We start from the raw sequence: 15,793 nt of genomic DNA, 5'->3' as shown, positions 1-15,793 counted from the left end.
AATTGTTTTAGAAAATAAAGCGTAATGTTAGTGCATATAAAGAAAGAAAATATTCCATCCTTGTGTTCATTTAGTAAAAAACTGTATGGAATTACTGTAGGTGGTCATTACTGAGTATAACCATAAAATTATGTTTCTACAGCTTCTCCCAATACACACAATGCGCTTAGGCGTAGAGCTAGACTCTTTTGATGGACATCACTACATTTCTACAGTGGCTCCTGAGGGACCAGTGGCAAAACATGGGCTGCTTCGACCAGAGGATGAACTTCTGGAGGTAAAGTCATTTTAAACAGCATCTACACCGCCAATGTGTGCGTCTTCCATGTACCTTCGTTATTTGGCATCACGTTTATGTGGGCTCTTTTAGTGTTTGGCCAGCCTGCAGTTTTGCTCTTGGCTTGCTTTGGAGAGCCTCTTCTTGGTTGCTTTAATAACACTGACCTTTGCATCCTGCCAGCACCAAGCCTCCAGGAAGGCTTGCTGCTGCTGCTGCTGCTGCTGCTGGCTCATGGATGTTCTGGCAGGAGGGCTCCTGAGTCTGACCGAGGCCATCTGCATGACTGTCCCCTGCCCTAACCTCCCCACTGGCCTTGCTTCCTGCCCCCTTCCCTCTAAACTTCCCCCTCCCACCTGGTCTGGTGGCCGAGGGCCGCTGTGCCTTCAGCCTGTTGCTGTTGGCAGGAGCCTGGATAGTTAAAGCAGGGGAGATTTGCAGGGCTGCAGGGGAAGTGGCTTGTAAAGAGATGTGGCGTACCTCAAGGCTACGTCCTGGGGCCAGTGTATTTGTTGGAGGCTCTGAAGAATTGTGTATGAAAATCCCATATTTCAGTGTAACCTAAACATCCTAATGTACTCCTCTTGGCCTTGGTAGATGCTTAGAAGCCTAGTGGTACTGTGATGGTGTGTACGTTTATGTGTGTGTGTGTGTGTGTGTAAGGGAAATGATGTGTGGAGACCATGGTTTCCTCCTGTTTTGGGCAGATGGCACAGTGCCGCCCCCACTCGCCATAGCAGCTTCAGGCTTGCCCGCTCTATGAAATGCCAATCAAAGATAGCCAGTGAATTCCATAGAGACAGTGTGTAATGTAGTCACCAACCTAATAAGCACCCCATAGGATTTTAATATGATTTCTCACATTCTTGACCTTATTTTTGTATCCGTAGTATTTGATTGTGGAAAGTGATAGATTTTCTTTATGTTTGTGGATGACACTTCTCCCAATAAATTGTTTGTTGTATTTGCAGGTTAATGACGTGCAATTGTATGGAAAATCCAGACGAGAGGCTGTTGCATTCCTCCGAGAGGTTCCTCCTCCCTTTACTTTGGTTTGCTGTAGACGTCTTGCTGAAGAGGATAGTGAATATCAGCCTGAATCTGAAGAGTGGCACTCATCCAGCCCCTCAGCCAGCCTGCAGGAGCAGGTACCGAAAACATACACATAAGAGAATCCAAAATTAACACTCAACAACTGCCAAATGCAAGTCAAAATCGACTTTGGCAAGTTACTCTGCATTGGCCGGTAAATCTAAACAAAACTGTTAAATAATATATGCCTGCTCATTTTGTAATTATTTTACAGATTGAGAATAACCTCTCCATGTTTGCCAAAGATACAAGTCTACGTGACAGCATGAGGGAAAAGTTTCAGGTTTGTTCTTATCCTGTAATAAAATTTTACAACTGGATTTTAGCTCTCTGCTAGTTCTCTAGTTTTGCTTCAGGTTCTAGATTTTACATGTGGCACCAAAGTAGTTTATTATACTCAGGTAAAAAAGTAAATAAAATCTCAGAAAGTAACACCACCAAAACAGACCTGCATCCCAGAACCACTATTGTCTCATTGTGATTTGTGATTTTCTTCTCAGGCCCGTCAGGCAACAGCAGTGGAGCAGGAGGCTAACGATGAAGAAGAGGCCCTAGAGTCAAGCAGCCCTAAGAAAGAGCAGATGGAGGAGGAGAAGGATGATGAAGATGAAGAAGAGGAGGAGGATGAAGGGGAATTGGCTCTCTGGTCACCAAATGTGCAGGTGGTAGAACTAGAGAAAGGAGAACGAGGTCTTGGCTTCAGCATACTAGACTACCAGGTGGGAAATTCATTCATTTGTTCTTTTTAAACCCTTTTTTTGGGAAAATATCTTCATGTTTATCTTTGTTGCTGAGAAAAACCATAGAAAACTATATTTGCATTTCATGAAGCGTTGTTTTGTATCATCCGCATCAAAGAACCAACACAGTCACCTTGCACTGTAAAGCTGCCTGTATTTTAATGAATATATGCAGTAAAAACAAGACCAATCAAAATTCAAGATAAAAGAAAGAATTCTAGTCGCAATTCAGTATACAAGTATTATGATGTCTCCATGGTCTGTCATGTTTTAAAAACATTTTTTTCGTTTGGCAAATGCTTTTATCCAAAGCGACTTACAGTTGACATTATATCATTATAAAACATTATATCAATGTATGTTTTGTCTTCGTACAATTCAGGTTTAAATTCAGAAAAAATGGAAAGCACATGTAAAGCTGAATATATCTACAAAATAATTTTGCATGTTACTAAACTGTAGGTAAAGCTTAGGGTTAAGTAAAACCAGGCATTTTATGTCGTTTAAGCATAGGAATAATGTTTCCTTGCAAAAACTGTAATAAGAATAGATTAAATAAATCAAATCAAATGAAATTAATCAAAAACTATAACAATTATCATAATTACTATAAAAAGCCAAGTAAAGTAATGGCATTTACAGTTTTCCATCAACTATCCTTTAAATGGGGGGGAAATGGAGACTGGACTCAATTAATCCCCCCTGACTTTCCGAAAGTGTGATCACAGGAAACGTGCGTTGATGTCACAAGTCATTGGACACTGAACAAAAGAAAGCAGTGAAACCTTTCCAAATAGGGCCGCCGCTGTTTATCTGGCCCCGCGCCAGCCGTCAAACCCTTTGCTCTGCTCACTTAGTACGAAAAGCTGCTTTCCTCCTTCCTTCATTAGCCCTCTAATCAGGGTTAGTACATAACTGCACGTTGATCCTGAATCAGAAGTGATCATGTAATGAGGCCACTTAGAATGCAGAACCTCTCCCGCAGACCTGCACTCCGCCGGTCCTGTGGGACGCCTCGTGTTTTATATTATCCAGCCACGGGTTCCAATTGATTTCATGCAGGGAAACGGTATTGGCAGGAGAAAAGCATGCCTTTGCTTTCGCAACTTCATCAGGACTGTAATAAATGGCCGCCGCATCGTGGCGAAACGGAGCGGAGATCATGTTTTAATGGTAAGATATGCTTCTTTCCTCGTCAGTGAGTGATGGGGGTGACATGGACAGAATTACATTGCTGCTTAATGGCGGTAACCTGAGCAGTGATCCCTTAAATTCTTCCTTTCTCTTCATCTGATAAATGAAGGAATGAAGATGGAGGAGGAATGAGAAAACTTGAGAGAGAGTCCATAGGCTCTATGGTGTGATTTAAAAAAAAAATAACATTTTGCTGACTCAAAGTCCTTTGTTTAATTTTTTTTTCTTTATCGTATGAAGCTATGCAGGGGTTTTTGTTTGTTTTTGCAGCATGAACAAGTACAAACGAATCGCATCAATACTGCATCGGCTCACTGAATTTGAGATCATCTCATCCCCACCAAACAGAGAGGAGAAGAATTTCGCAGTCCTGCAACTTGGATCATAGATCATTGTCGTGAGGAGCGCTAAAGCTTACTTTGCAGATCTTCTGGAGGAGTTGCTGGTGCACCCTGGGGTTTATTGGAAGCCATATTGACCTGTGCAGCTTCCCCTCGGTCGAACTCACAGTCTTCTTGCTCTGCACCAGCTGAGCCCCCTCCACCTAGCCCCGTCTGCTTGCTTATGTACACTGAAACGAACGCTTTTCAACCCGAGGGCCTGATGCATGATGGGTGGGAATTGATTCGGAGGAGGAGGGGGTGGAGGCATTTGCAGAGTTGTGAAAAAAAGTGTTAAAATGTCCATAAATGTATGAGCTGTAAGGAATTTCCAAAAAGACAAAAGTGAGCAACTCCCACAATGCAATGATGGGTACGGTCTTCTACCGTCTTCTAATGGAGGAGGAATCTCTCAACCTTTCTTCTTGACTTCTTTTCTGTTTCCTGCGGCACACGGGCCAGGGTTTCTCCAGTCTGCAAGGAGGAAATTGATTTTGCCGCTCTTTCCAGTAAGAGGCCTGAGCTGATAAGGCCGAGTAGGCAACCTCGAGACCTGCAGACATGCTCGAAGCCTTCCAGAACCTTCCAATCTCCCCCTTTTTCTACCGCCCTCCTTCTCTTCTTCTTGTCTCAACCGCTAGTGTTACCCCCAATGCAAGGAGACCTTGTAACCGCAGCTAGATTGATGGGAGCCCACGGTCATACTGACGGCTGGAAACCAGGGAGTTTTTCTTCCATAAATGACACCCCTGACTGCGTGAGTGACGTGAAATGGCGACAGCAAAATCATTTGGAGTCATGTCTCAGTTTTTTGTTCTGACAAGAATGAGATCTCGAAGTAAGAAGTAAGCTACATGGCAACATGAGAAGGACCCCCTTGGTAGTACTAGCTATCCTGGTAATGGAGATTAATGAAGGTCATCTTGAAGCCAAACAACTGATCTGAAGGGTCGGGCTGTTGTGGCTTTGTTTTAAGTAGGATTGTACTCTCATGGCCATTTAAAAGTCATTACTATGAATTTTCACTAACAATTGAAATGTGCGTATGAAGTAACGCTGAGGCCAGGTTCAACTGAAATATGATTGAGAAGCTCTCCTGCAAAGGGTTTAGGGTAGATGTAAGCTCCCCCTAGGGAACGTAGCTTAACGTAACTTTCTGTTTGGGTAGGATGTCGGCCCTACACCAGCCTCAAAAAGAAAAATGTCTCAGTTCACAAAAATAATAAACTTGTTGAGTGAAATTATAGCATGAGGAAGGAGTAGAATTTGATCTGCAACATGTTCTCAGAACGTTCTTGAATTTACAAATGCAATTTTTCACGAAATTGTATATGGTTATATAAAAGGCCTTTGCAAGTGGGTTGTGAACTCTCTGTGTGCAAAACAAATTTATTTGATGCATCGGTAGTGAATGTATGGCTCCAATAATTCATGCCGTCCAAGGAGAAGAGATCTGAGAGAATGCATTTTTGAATCATTTCGATGGTTCAAAGCGCCTAACCTGCACATCAATACAGCATTTAGTCTCATCCAGTGAATGTTTTAAAGGAGAGTAATAAATCATCCCAGAGCGTTATTATTTATTTATTGTTGTTTATTTATTCTGTGTCCTAAAGCTGCAGAAACTGACCAAAGGCTATTTTATTACCATCGCAGGAAAATAAGCTACCAAATCGACTACAGGACACTGTCCTGAATGTTAATATGTTAAAGATGGATGAGCATTGCGCTTTTTAGCCATGAACAATTGTTCTAACATTGTGCTGTCATTTGGAAATAGCGTCTTGCGTTATTAGGATACAGTTTGTAGCGTGTCTGGATTTACTACCATTGTCATGTTTGTACTGTCTGTGCCACCTGTTGTTATGCCAAACAGCTGCCCACAGCTTTAAGCTTTAAAATAAAAAATAGCTTGTGCATTGGCTTGCTTGCGTTAAGACTTTCGTGCACTTGTCAATTTCAGTGTCATAGCTGGTAGCAAGAAAGCAGTGAAAAATTGTCAAAGCAAACAAGGTGGGCACCATTCTACCATCCATTTATTTTACTTCTGAATGTCAAGATATTTGTCAAAACCAGAATGGCAACATTTGGGCAGTCGGTGAACAAATCTTAAAATAACAATAAAATAACAATTTTGTGCAAAGGAAACATCATGGAACCACAGATGCCAGAAACAGAAAAAAGAAAAAGTGTAGTTTCAAGGAATTTATGTAATTGTATAATTTTCTCGTCCATGCCGTGGAAGTGGGCACCCTCTGTTTTTTTTCTCAAGGTGACTGCAGCGAGAACGACCAAAAGAAGGATTAAAAGAGAAAAGAAAGCAAAAGACTGACGTCCTGGAGTTCCTGGTATTCTGTTCAGCAAGATTGAAGGTGAGGCAGAGCGCAGGAGCAAAACAGATGACTTGGCCTGCCGTTGATTCCTGCGAAACAGCAGATTTACTGTCCGCCTGACACCACGCTAAAGAATTTCAACCCGTTCGACAAGCAAAGCCAGCCAAGGGAATGCTCGGCACTTGGAGGAGACGGTAGCGAAGCTTAGCCCAACAAGAATTATGGGACATCCATTCCGGCAGCCAATGCTCATATCCATTTGTTAGTTACGTAGGCCACAAAAAAACCCATCATTTTAATCATTTAATCCAATTTTGATTGGCTATTTTTAGCTGTCACTGGTTTTGTGGAAACTCACCACCCGCCTGGGACTTCTGGGATTGTCGTTTTCTTTGGATCCGGAGATGTTCTTCACACCTGTAACGTGGAAGACAGCTGCTCCCCCAATGAGCCATGTACTGTACGCCATCTAAATCATATGTGCACTCGGATGGAAACATGAATAAGAAATGGAGCAACCTAGCTCACTTTCTTTCCGTCTCTCATGTAAACATCCATTCTGATCGGTATCTTTTATTCTGAAGCAGGTGACGTATTGTCATATTAGGAGCCCCCTGTGCTGGCCCATTCCCCTTGGTTTTTTCCTCATATAAAAGCTGCTCTACTGACATCACTGGCCATGTGGGATGAGAGCAGGGCTTGGAAAGCAAAGCACGCTTGGCTGGAACCCGGCAGCCGGACAATGCAGCCTGTGTCCTCCTAAAGCGCCAGCTGGAGTGGAACTTCAAATCCTCTCTCCAACTTTTTCCTGTCTTTTTTTCCCCCCTCTTTCTTTCCCTTCTAGCAGGCCTCAGTTCCTCTCGCTCTGAAATTGCTTTTCTCTTCTCGTCTGCTTACCGTGCAGCAGTGGCTCACTGGGTAATCAGGGGGCAGTAATTGCTGGGCTTGCTGACCCACTTTTTATGGTTGGGCTGGGTGAAATTTCCTGGTTTGCTGTCCACAGTTTCACTCAGGAACAAACAAACAAAAAAACAATCCTTGTCAATAATGCGTTATCTCCTTTTCAAAATGGTCATTGTGGTCTGAACCTTGACATTTGGCATGTCTTTTGTGGCCTTCTCCGGAAATGGTGTCAACATTCTTTTCATTTTTAACATTGCAGAAGAGATTCCTATCAGAAATCTCAAAAAATGCAAGGATCGTCACGTTCGTCAGGTCTTTTGACACGGTTGGTCGTAAATGTTCATGGGCAGATAGATGAGATTACTAATGACTGCGCTCCTGCTTCAGTTTTTACTCTCAAATAACTACTTGTTAATCACTTTTATATTGTCATTCGCCACATAAAAGCCGCCCATATGGGTCATGAAATATATTGTTGGAGACATCAAATCGGTTGAATTGCAGTTTTACGGCAGAGCTCCCCAGAGATGTGATTGATACCGTAGCACTTGGGATGTTGGAGTGGGAAGTTGGCCTCATTTGGCCTAACAGCAAGTTAGTCATGCTCTTTTGAAAGTGGATTTTAATGCAAGGGTTCCTGGGTCATTCCTGTTATGAAGTATGTTTTCATGTCACCATCGAATCTTCATTTTACTGTTTGTATATGTGCGTGTATGTATGTGTATATGTATGTGAATGACCATGCTTGTTTGCAGATTTCTTGTCTCTGCTTACACAGGTGCTGTTTTAAATAAATGTTTGTATAATTTAAACATGAATTAAACTTCAAAAGGCAGGCTTCTTAGATCTGCTTTTTGATATGACTGTGGTGTATAGGTTAAATCAGGGTCAGCATTGCTCTCATGTTTTTCCCCCTCTGTTTTTCTGTTTGCTGTGTTTGCTGTGGTCTGCATTGCCCTCTGCAGGACCCTCTGGATGTTGCGCGTTCAGTGATCGTCATCCGGTCTGTGGTGCCTGGAGGGGTGGCGGACAATCACGGCGGGCTCCTCCCAGGTGACCAGCTGGTTTTCGTCAATGACACTCAACTAGACACATGCTCTCTGGCCCAGGCCGTAGAGGTTCTCAAATCTGCCCCCCTTGGGAGAGTCTACCTTGGAATCAGGAAACCGCTGGTGGTAAGAGCCAATATGTAATTATGGCCTGTTAACATTCAGTGCTGGAAGTGTTTATTTGGGGAAACTCTTTAAGATTGTTGGGTATTTCTTCATAGTATTACTTTGATTTGTGGATCTTTATAGTGTTTACAGTGTCCTTTTTCCACCACAGAATATATCTCGTAATATGACTATATCTTATTTCTCACAGTTAAATTTTTTTTCTCCCTTCAGCAGAGTTCCATGTAAATCAGATGTTTTTAATAAATATGAATTGGGTTACTGTAACATTGTCAGATAAGCATAATAAAAGCTGTTTTGGCTTGTAGTAAAATGGTTGGCTCATCCTGCTATTGACACAGTGCTACAAGCGATATGTTCTTTTTGTCAAGTTTATTTTGCATTGATATTTTGCTTTGTTTTGGGTCTGTGATCTGCACAGCCAGAGGACAGAGGTATTGGGCAGCAGTCCTCTTGGCCTGTAGAGGGTGCCGATGAGCAACCAGCAGCAAAGTTGGATGTCACTCTACCACCTATGCAAGAGGTAATCTGAATACACCTTTTGGTGACTTTTTTTGAAAGCTTAAAGATGCATTAAATTGGTAAAAAATAATTGCAGTAGAGACATTTACAAAAGACTGAATGCAGTTATTTTGAATTTTCTATTTATTAAAGAATACTGTAAAAATTTTTCCACAAAACTGTTTTCAGCATTGATAGTAGTAATAATGAAATAACAATAATTTCTGAAGAATCATGTGATACTGAAGACTTAAGTAATGATGCTAAAAATGATGCGTTGCATCAGAGAAAATAACATTTTAAAGTTCTTTAACATCGCAAATAGTTACTTTAAAATTGTTCTTAATATTTCACAATATTATATGCAGCCTTGGTGAGTGTAAAAGACTTTATCATTTCTTACTGATCCAAAACCTTTGAACCATATAAACTTGCGAACAAATGAACTTTGAAACATAAACTTTAATCAAAAATCCAATAAACACTCACACACATTTGAACTATTTTTGTGAAGAGGATTTAAAAATACAATTTTAAGCTAGCTTTAACAAAAACAGGCGTTACTGAGCTAAAATTAGGCTAAATGGTTTGATGTGGTCATGAGAAGAAGTTAAAGACCCTTGGTTTGAAATCCGTAAACGCACTTATGTCCATCAGTATGTAGCAAAGGAGCCCAACAACAGTTATTAGTAACAAAGAGAGCATATGCTGAAGCCACAAAGAAAAAGAGCTCGAGCAAAAGAAGATGAGCGAAGAAAAAGAGGAACAAATGAGCGAGCCTCATGAGAGGGATCTTTTTGGAGGTGATGCATGACCCCCTCTATGGGCCTTTGAAATGTACCGTATTATCCTTGAATTTTAGCAAAGATGTAATTGAGGCGGCCGAGTCAAGTGCTGCCGTAAATCTACTCAAAACGAGACTAATTGCGCCATTAAGATTTTAGACTCGGCACATTTTTCATGGCAAATTGGTTCTGCTCGCTGCAAGGGTGGGGGGGACGAGTGAGAAAGGCGCTGAGTCGGCTTGTTGGAGCGACGCGGGGGAAAAGTGCGCTTTCAGCTCTTATGATCCGTAAGTGTGTGGAAGAGGGAGAGGAGGACAAGCTCCGGCACCCTGTTGCAAGGATAGAAAGAGCTGCTTTGTATGCAGCAGACAGACAGGAGGTGAGATGTCTCTAGCCTACACGCCCACTCCAACATCAGACGTTTCTGTTAGCCCATGATTTAGGGGGGAGGAATGTTAAAAAGGGGTATAAAGTAGCATAGAGTTTCGGTGTGGAGAGTTTCGGTGTAGGGGGGAAGTGACTCGAAAAACGAAGCAAAGTTGGACCGGAAGGATTGGAATGATTTAATACAGCGCTTTTTTTTTTTGGAGAGCGTATGAAATGATTTTAGCTTGTATTTGGTAGATGGCCTTGTGGTTCAGGATTTAGGTTAGTTGCCAGACGTTTAAGGATTCAAATCCCTTAAGAATCAATTTCTAAATTACTAGCAAAGTGCAATTTTTATTTATTTTTATTTTTTTAAGGGGATTTTTCAACCGAAAATTATCTCCTTGGAAAGTAGTACAAAGTTAGACTGAGGTTGGTTACATTCTTGGACTAGTTTGCTAAGAATCAACCAAAGATTAGATTTCTGAGCACAAATTATACAAATATATAAAATTTTTTTTATTTTTTTAAACAGTTTAGTACTTTTGGACTAGTTCGCTGAAAATCAACTAAACGTGACATCTTGAGCACAACTTATATAAATATGAACCTAAAAGACTTTAGACTTAGTTTAGTAATCTTGAACTAGTTTTAACAAGCTTAGACTGAGTTTAATGCAGCTCTTTGGATTTTTTTTTTTTTTTGACTAAAGATTAAACTTTTAGCACTTTTTTGTTTATATTAGGTTGATTTATAGCCCTATGGGTCAAAATGTTTGCTTGGTTGCCAGGAGGTTGCAGGGTCAGATTTCACAAAAAAAATTATGTACTGTTATCAGTGTTAAAGGAGCATTTTACCTGAAACTGCAAATTTAGGTCTATTTCTGTTTAAATTCACTCAAATTCTAATTTACTTTCTTCTGGGGAACACTGAAGTAGATGTTTGGTAGAATGTTCAAGCTGCTCTTTTCCATATAAATATGTTGGATTTATTTTAAGTTAAAACATAAATATAAACTAAAATATAAACATCGTTCATACAACTCTTCTCGCATGTTCTCAGCTTTGTGTGACAAACATGTTGAAAAAAACAATAAAACATCATTTTTTTGATGGCGTAGGACTTTGGAAACGGCTCTGTGTTATCTGATGATCTGGATGAGGAGCCGGAGCTTATCTTGGATGCTGAGCCACGCTACGCCTCTCCTCTCACCACCATTGAACTCCTGCCTGGCCTGGAGCGAGAGATGGCTGTAGATGAAGATGATGAAGAGCAGGAGATGGAGGATCAAGAGAGCCCCAAGGTCGACAGTCTGCCTTCATACTTCAGTGAGAAGTCTCGCCCCTGGGAAGAACCAACACCGTCTTTCAGTTCCAACAGCCCCTATCAGTTCAACACTCAACCTGATACACAAGAACAGGTTTTAAATTCAAATACTATTTTATTCATCCATTGTAACGCATAATACCATACACCTAACAAAATTACATACAAATGAATGCACTAAATTAATGAGAGGTCTAGAAAATAGTTTTGGTGTTCGTTATTAAGAATTTTCAAGATATACAGCAAAATAAAAGAAATTGTATTAAACTTGTTGTTCAGTTCACAGAAGAGGACATTGAGCTTTGCACAAGCTTCGAGAAGATTCACTTGCAGCTCCCGCAAATTCCCCTCAGTGAGTGTTTGTCTTTTAAAGGGATAGCTCCCTTTTTTTGATGCAATCTGAGAGCTTTTTGACCCTCCATAGACAGCAACGCAACTTCCACAGTGAAGACCAAGACAAGTAGTAAGGACATAGTTAAAATAGTCCATGTGACATCAGTGGTTCAAGCATAAGTTTATGAGGCTACAACATAAGCGCAAAATAGCTTCGTAAAATTACCGTTAAACCACTGATGTCACATGGACTATTTTAATTATGTCCTTGCTACATTTCTGGGACTTGAACGCATCAGTTGTGTTGCTGTCTATGGAGGGTTTAGAAAGCTTTTGGATTTCATCAAGTTCTGTTAATTTGTGTTTTTGAAGACATCTCAGGTCTCATGGGTTTGGAACGACATGAGAGTGCGCAATTAATAAGATAATTTTTCCTTTTAAAGATAACTATAATGAATGAGATCAGCGTCCACACCAGCGAAGGATGTTGTCTGTTTATTCTCAGCACACACACACACATGTGCTGCTTTGAATTCTCCAGCTTGTGAGAATTGGACGGATTCTGATTGGCTGTCAAAGTTTTTAATCATTTATCAGCTGGAAAAAATCGCTCTGAAAATGATTCCAACGATATCGTTTCCCTGCGCCTTCATCGTCGTTGTTGTGGTGTGGACGCTTCCGTACTTTAATATTGAGAACGATTTGTAGAACTATATCTTTTTATAATTATCTTTTATGGCTTTATTTGTGTATTAATATACTGCAGTTCTTTGCAGTTTGACATTTTGTACGTCTGCTCTCAGGTCAGTCGGCCACGTGGATAGAGGCGGCAGACAGCGAGGCAGACTCTGACTCCAGAAACGAAGGCTCAGAACTTACTTTGACTGACACAGACACTGAGTGAGTCTCCATCTGTAATAAACACACACAAACATGTGTTTTATGCATCACTCAACGAGCTTCTATTTATTGACATGTTGTCCTTGGTTTAATATTTATACACTTGCAGATAGCAAGTGACATTTAAAAAACACACAGACATTATGACTTATGTGAAAGTTTTGGGATCCTTGCCCTGTGTGGAGTTTTAATTACGGTGATGATGTTTTCTAATAGATCTATAACGCCACCTGCTGGACAGATGTGGCTCTTAAATATTAACAAGGGCCGGTACAAAACTAGAATTTTGAAGATGTATATAAAATAAAATATTCAACATAAACTGTTTTGTGATGGTGTTAATAATTAGAGATTTATGCTTTTTAAAATGTTACATATGTTACAAGTATTGGAAAGGGATTGTGCTTTACTTAATTATGAAAATGAGATAATTATGATAATCTGTGCTAACATGGCGCTATAACCCAGGTGTGGTAGAGAAATTGAGGAAAAGTGAGAAACGGATATAAAACACCGTTTTAAACTACACAATAAAAGGTGTCAAATTGGTGTGAAGCACAGCTGAGACTGTTGAGCCAGCTGTTTATGACAGCAGTGTAAAATTGTGTGTGTGTGTGTTTGGGCACATGATTTTGGAAAATGATATCTAATTAATTATTTCATTTACTGTGAAAATAAATATGTTATTATATAATGAAACCTATTTAGTATGAAAAATATTTGAAAATTAATTACTGTGAAAATGTTTCATAATATATTAAAACATATTTAATATGAAAGCATTTATGAAAAATGTGCAAAATTATGAAAATTACTGTTATAAAAAATGAAAAATATTAATTTTATAACATTTTTAAAACGCCACACACATAACATCAGTTAAATGACAGTAAATCAGTAAATATAATAGTAAATAATAACTCATCATTATTATTATTATTATTATTATTATTAGGGTAACACTACAATAAGGTGAACAAACATGAACAAACAATAAACAATACATTTATTACAGCATTCATCTTTGTTAATGCTAATGAAAATACAATTGTTCATTATGTAAGCTTACAGTGCATTAACTAACGTTAGCAAACTAAAGATTTGAATAATGCATTAGTAAATGCTCAAATTAGTTAACTAATGAACCTTATTGTAAAGTGTTTACATTATTAGTGTAGAATGTATTTTATCATTTTAAAATAATACTATAATGTATTTTAACAAATGTATTGTTTTTCTAATGTTTTATTATTATAATTTGTGTTTATAGAGCATCTTCTTTTCAATTTGTGCAACTCAAAATTATATGCTTTAATTGTACGCTTTAGCTCAGTCGATTTTAATAGGAACAGAAAGGAAGGCATTGATTTAAAATATTAAAATATTGATTTAAAACATTTTTGGATGCCTGTGATTTTCTCCACTCTTTTTTATCCATTATTCATACTTTATTCTTCCCTGATATTACACTGGAATGGATTTGTTTTCGTTGTTTAATCAGGTGAAATATTTAAGAAATAATTTAGCTTGCTCTTGTGAACTCAGACTCTTAGATGACTGATGTGAGCGTGATCTCAGTTTGCGTAAGCCTGATGTGTGTAATATTGTCAGGCAATACATGTAGCTCTCTAATGCTTGTTTCTCCCTGCAGGTCTGCACAGCGCACTTCCTCTCGCAGCAGGAAGAGAAGAAACCAGGGGGCAGCCGGTTCAGGCAGGGAAGGCAACAGGTAGAAATCAACTTTTTGGAATTTGATGGTAAATTGAAGAATGATGCTTATTATTTCGACTATACATTAAATGTGTTATCCGCAGTGATCTGCCTGAAAGAGAGGAGGGAGAAGGTGAGGAGACGCCCGCGTTCAGCCACTGGGGTCCGCCTCGCAGGTAAAACACCATACAGTATAAAAGTACTTCAACATGGGACATTCTAGTACGTTCACAGAAAGGTTTTAATAATGTAATATGTTCCATAACCTAACATTTATTTAAAAATATGGTTAAAATGAGTAACTCATATCTATTTATGTCTATCTATCTATCTATCTGTCTTTGTCTATTTTTCTGTTATGTTTTATGTTTTTTTTATGACTGTATTCCTTTTAAAACAGCCAAACCTTAATCTTCAAAACTACTTTAAACTTTTAAGCTTTTCAAACTTTTTTTCAAATTTTCTGTTCTGTTTTTTGCAAGTCAAATGTATCTAGTTCTAAATATAGTTCATAAAGTTGATAAGCCAAATGTTGGTTTATTGATGCAGGGCATTTTAATCAGGAATAAGAATATTATTATTATTATTATTATTATTATTGTTGTAGATCACCTTTTATGCACAAAATTCAAAAGTGAAAATGCAGGTTTTCTTTTCTTTTATCTGCTAATGTAGCTCAGTTTTCTATATTGACAATAAATCAAATCTTTTTTTATTTTTGCTCTCAGGGTGGAGGTGTTGCCACAGCCGGAGGAGTCTCTGGGTATCAGCATAGTGGGCGGCCGCACGGTTATAAAGAGGCTGAAGAACGGCGAGGAACTAAAGGGCATTTTCATCAAACAGGTGCTGCCAGACAGCCCAGCTGGACGCACGGGTGCCCTTAAAACAGGAGACAAGATCTTACAGGTCTGAGAGACACCTTCAGACACGCTTGCTCTTAGTATAGCTGCATATATTCCTGCTTCCTGGCCATTTTCTATATTACAGAGTCTATATTTTGTCCATAAATCTGCTTACGCGACAGCAGAAATGGCTCTAATTGAGATTAAATGACCTTATTATTACGTGCATCATGCTCTCAATAACCTACTTTATGAAAATCCTGCTTTTACATGCAAGTCCCCTTTAAATCCCCTCTTATCTCCCTCCGTCCTCTGCGAAAAACAGGTTTGTGGAGTGGATTTGCAGAACGCCAGCCATGAGGAGGCAGTGCAGGCTATCAAAGCAGCTTCCAGTCCCGTGGTCTTCATCGTGCAGAGCCTGTCCTCCACTCCACGGGTAAACCTGCCATTTAAAACGCCATCATCTCCTGCTGCCTCTGTGCACCTCAGATATGACACTCCCCACCCCCCCTCTACGTTCAAGCTTGAGTGCTCTCATTTATGAAAATGGGGCCAATTCATTTCCAGTTGAACAATATTAATTCCACTCAGGGCTGGTAAATGACGCTGCACTCTTGAGCCACTTCCTGACGCTGCTGAGGCTCGTGCCATTGCTTGCGGTCGCTGGTGTTTTTCCATGATGTGCTTCTGTGTTGTTGTTCTTGCATCTTTTCACTGTGCCTGCGAGCATCGTTGAGGAAAAAACAATGAGCCACAAAAACATCAAAATCAATAAAAATATGTATTTTAATAATACAAATATGTATATTTAATATTATTAGAATTTATATCATAATTTATAATATTTAGATACTGTAATAAAATGTTTATTCTATGAAGAATGCATAATAATCATAATAATAGTGTATTAATAATAAAAATTACTCCAATTACTGA

At 39.4% G+C, this 15,793-nt stretch overlaps 1 protein-coding gene across 10 annotated transcripts in view; it reads left to right on the top strand.

The window, feature by feature from the left end:
- patj (PATJ crumbs cell polarity complex component) overlaps positions 1-15,793 on the top strand; it is a 103,463-nt gene that overhangs the window by 20,873 nt on the left and 66,797 nt on the right. For 7 of the 10 annotated variants that reach the window (XM_043223433.1, XM_043223439.1, XM_043223438.1 and 4 more), the window contains 14 exons: positions 143-277; positions 1,249-1,425; positions 1,584-1,652; positions 1,870-2,088; positions 3,172-3,282; positions 7,885-8,094; positions 8,516-8,617; positions 10,867-11,166; positions 11,352-11,424; positions 12,209-12,305; positions 13,957-14,034; positions 14,120-14,191; positions 14,744-14,921; positions 15,183-15,293. In XM_043223433.1, coding sequence (XP_043079368.1) covers positions 143-277; positions 1,249-1,425; positions 1,584-1,652; positions 1,870-2,088; positions 3,172-3,282; positions 7,885-8,094; positions 8,516-8,617; positions 10,867-11,166; positions 11,352-11,424; positions 12,209-12,305; positions 13,957-14,034; positions 14,120-14,191; positions 14,744-14,921; positions 15,183-15,293 — 1,932 coding nt within the window. The remainder of the gene's footprint in view (positions 1-142; positions 278-1,248; positions 1,426-1,583; positions 1,653-1,869; positions 2,089-3,171; positions 3,283-7,884; positions 8,095-8,515; positions 8,618-10,866; positions 11,167-11,351; positions 11,425-12,208; positions 12,306-13,956; positions 14,035-14,119; positions 14,192-14,743; positions 14,922-15,182; positions 15,294-15,793) is intronic. The other 3 variants (XM_043223442.1, XM_043223443.1, XM_043223441.1) reach the window with 1 other exon arrangement.

This window comes from Puntigrus tetrazona, chromosome 22 (genome assembly GCF_018831695.1).
Source record: "Puntigrus tetrazona isolate hp1 chromosome 22, ASM1883169v1, whole genome shotgun sequence".
NCBI lineage: Eukaryota > Metazoa > Chordata > Actinopteri > Cypriniformes > Cyprinidae > Puntigrus > Puntigrus tetrazona.
This window is presented reverse-complemented; position numbering and strand designations above follow the sequence as displayed.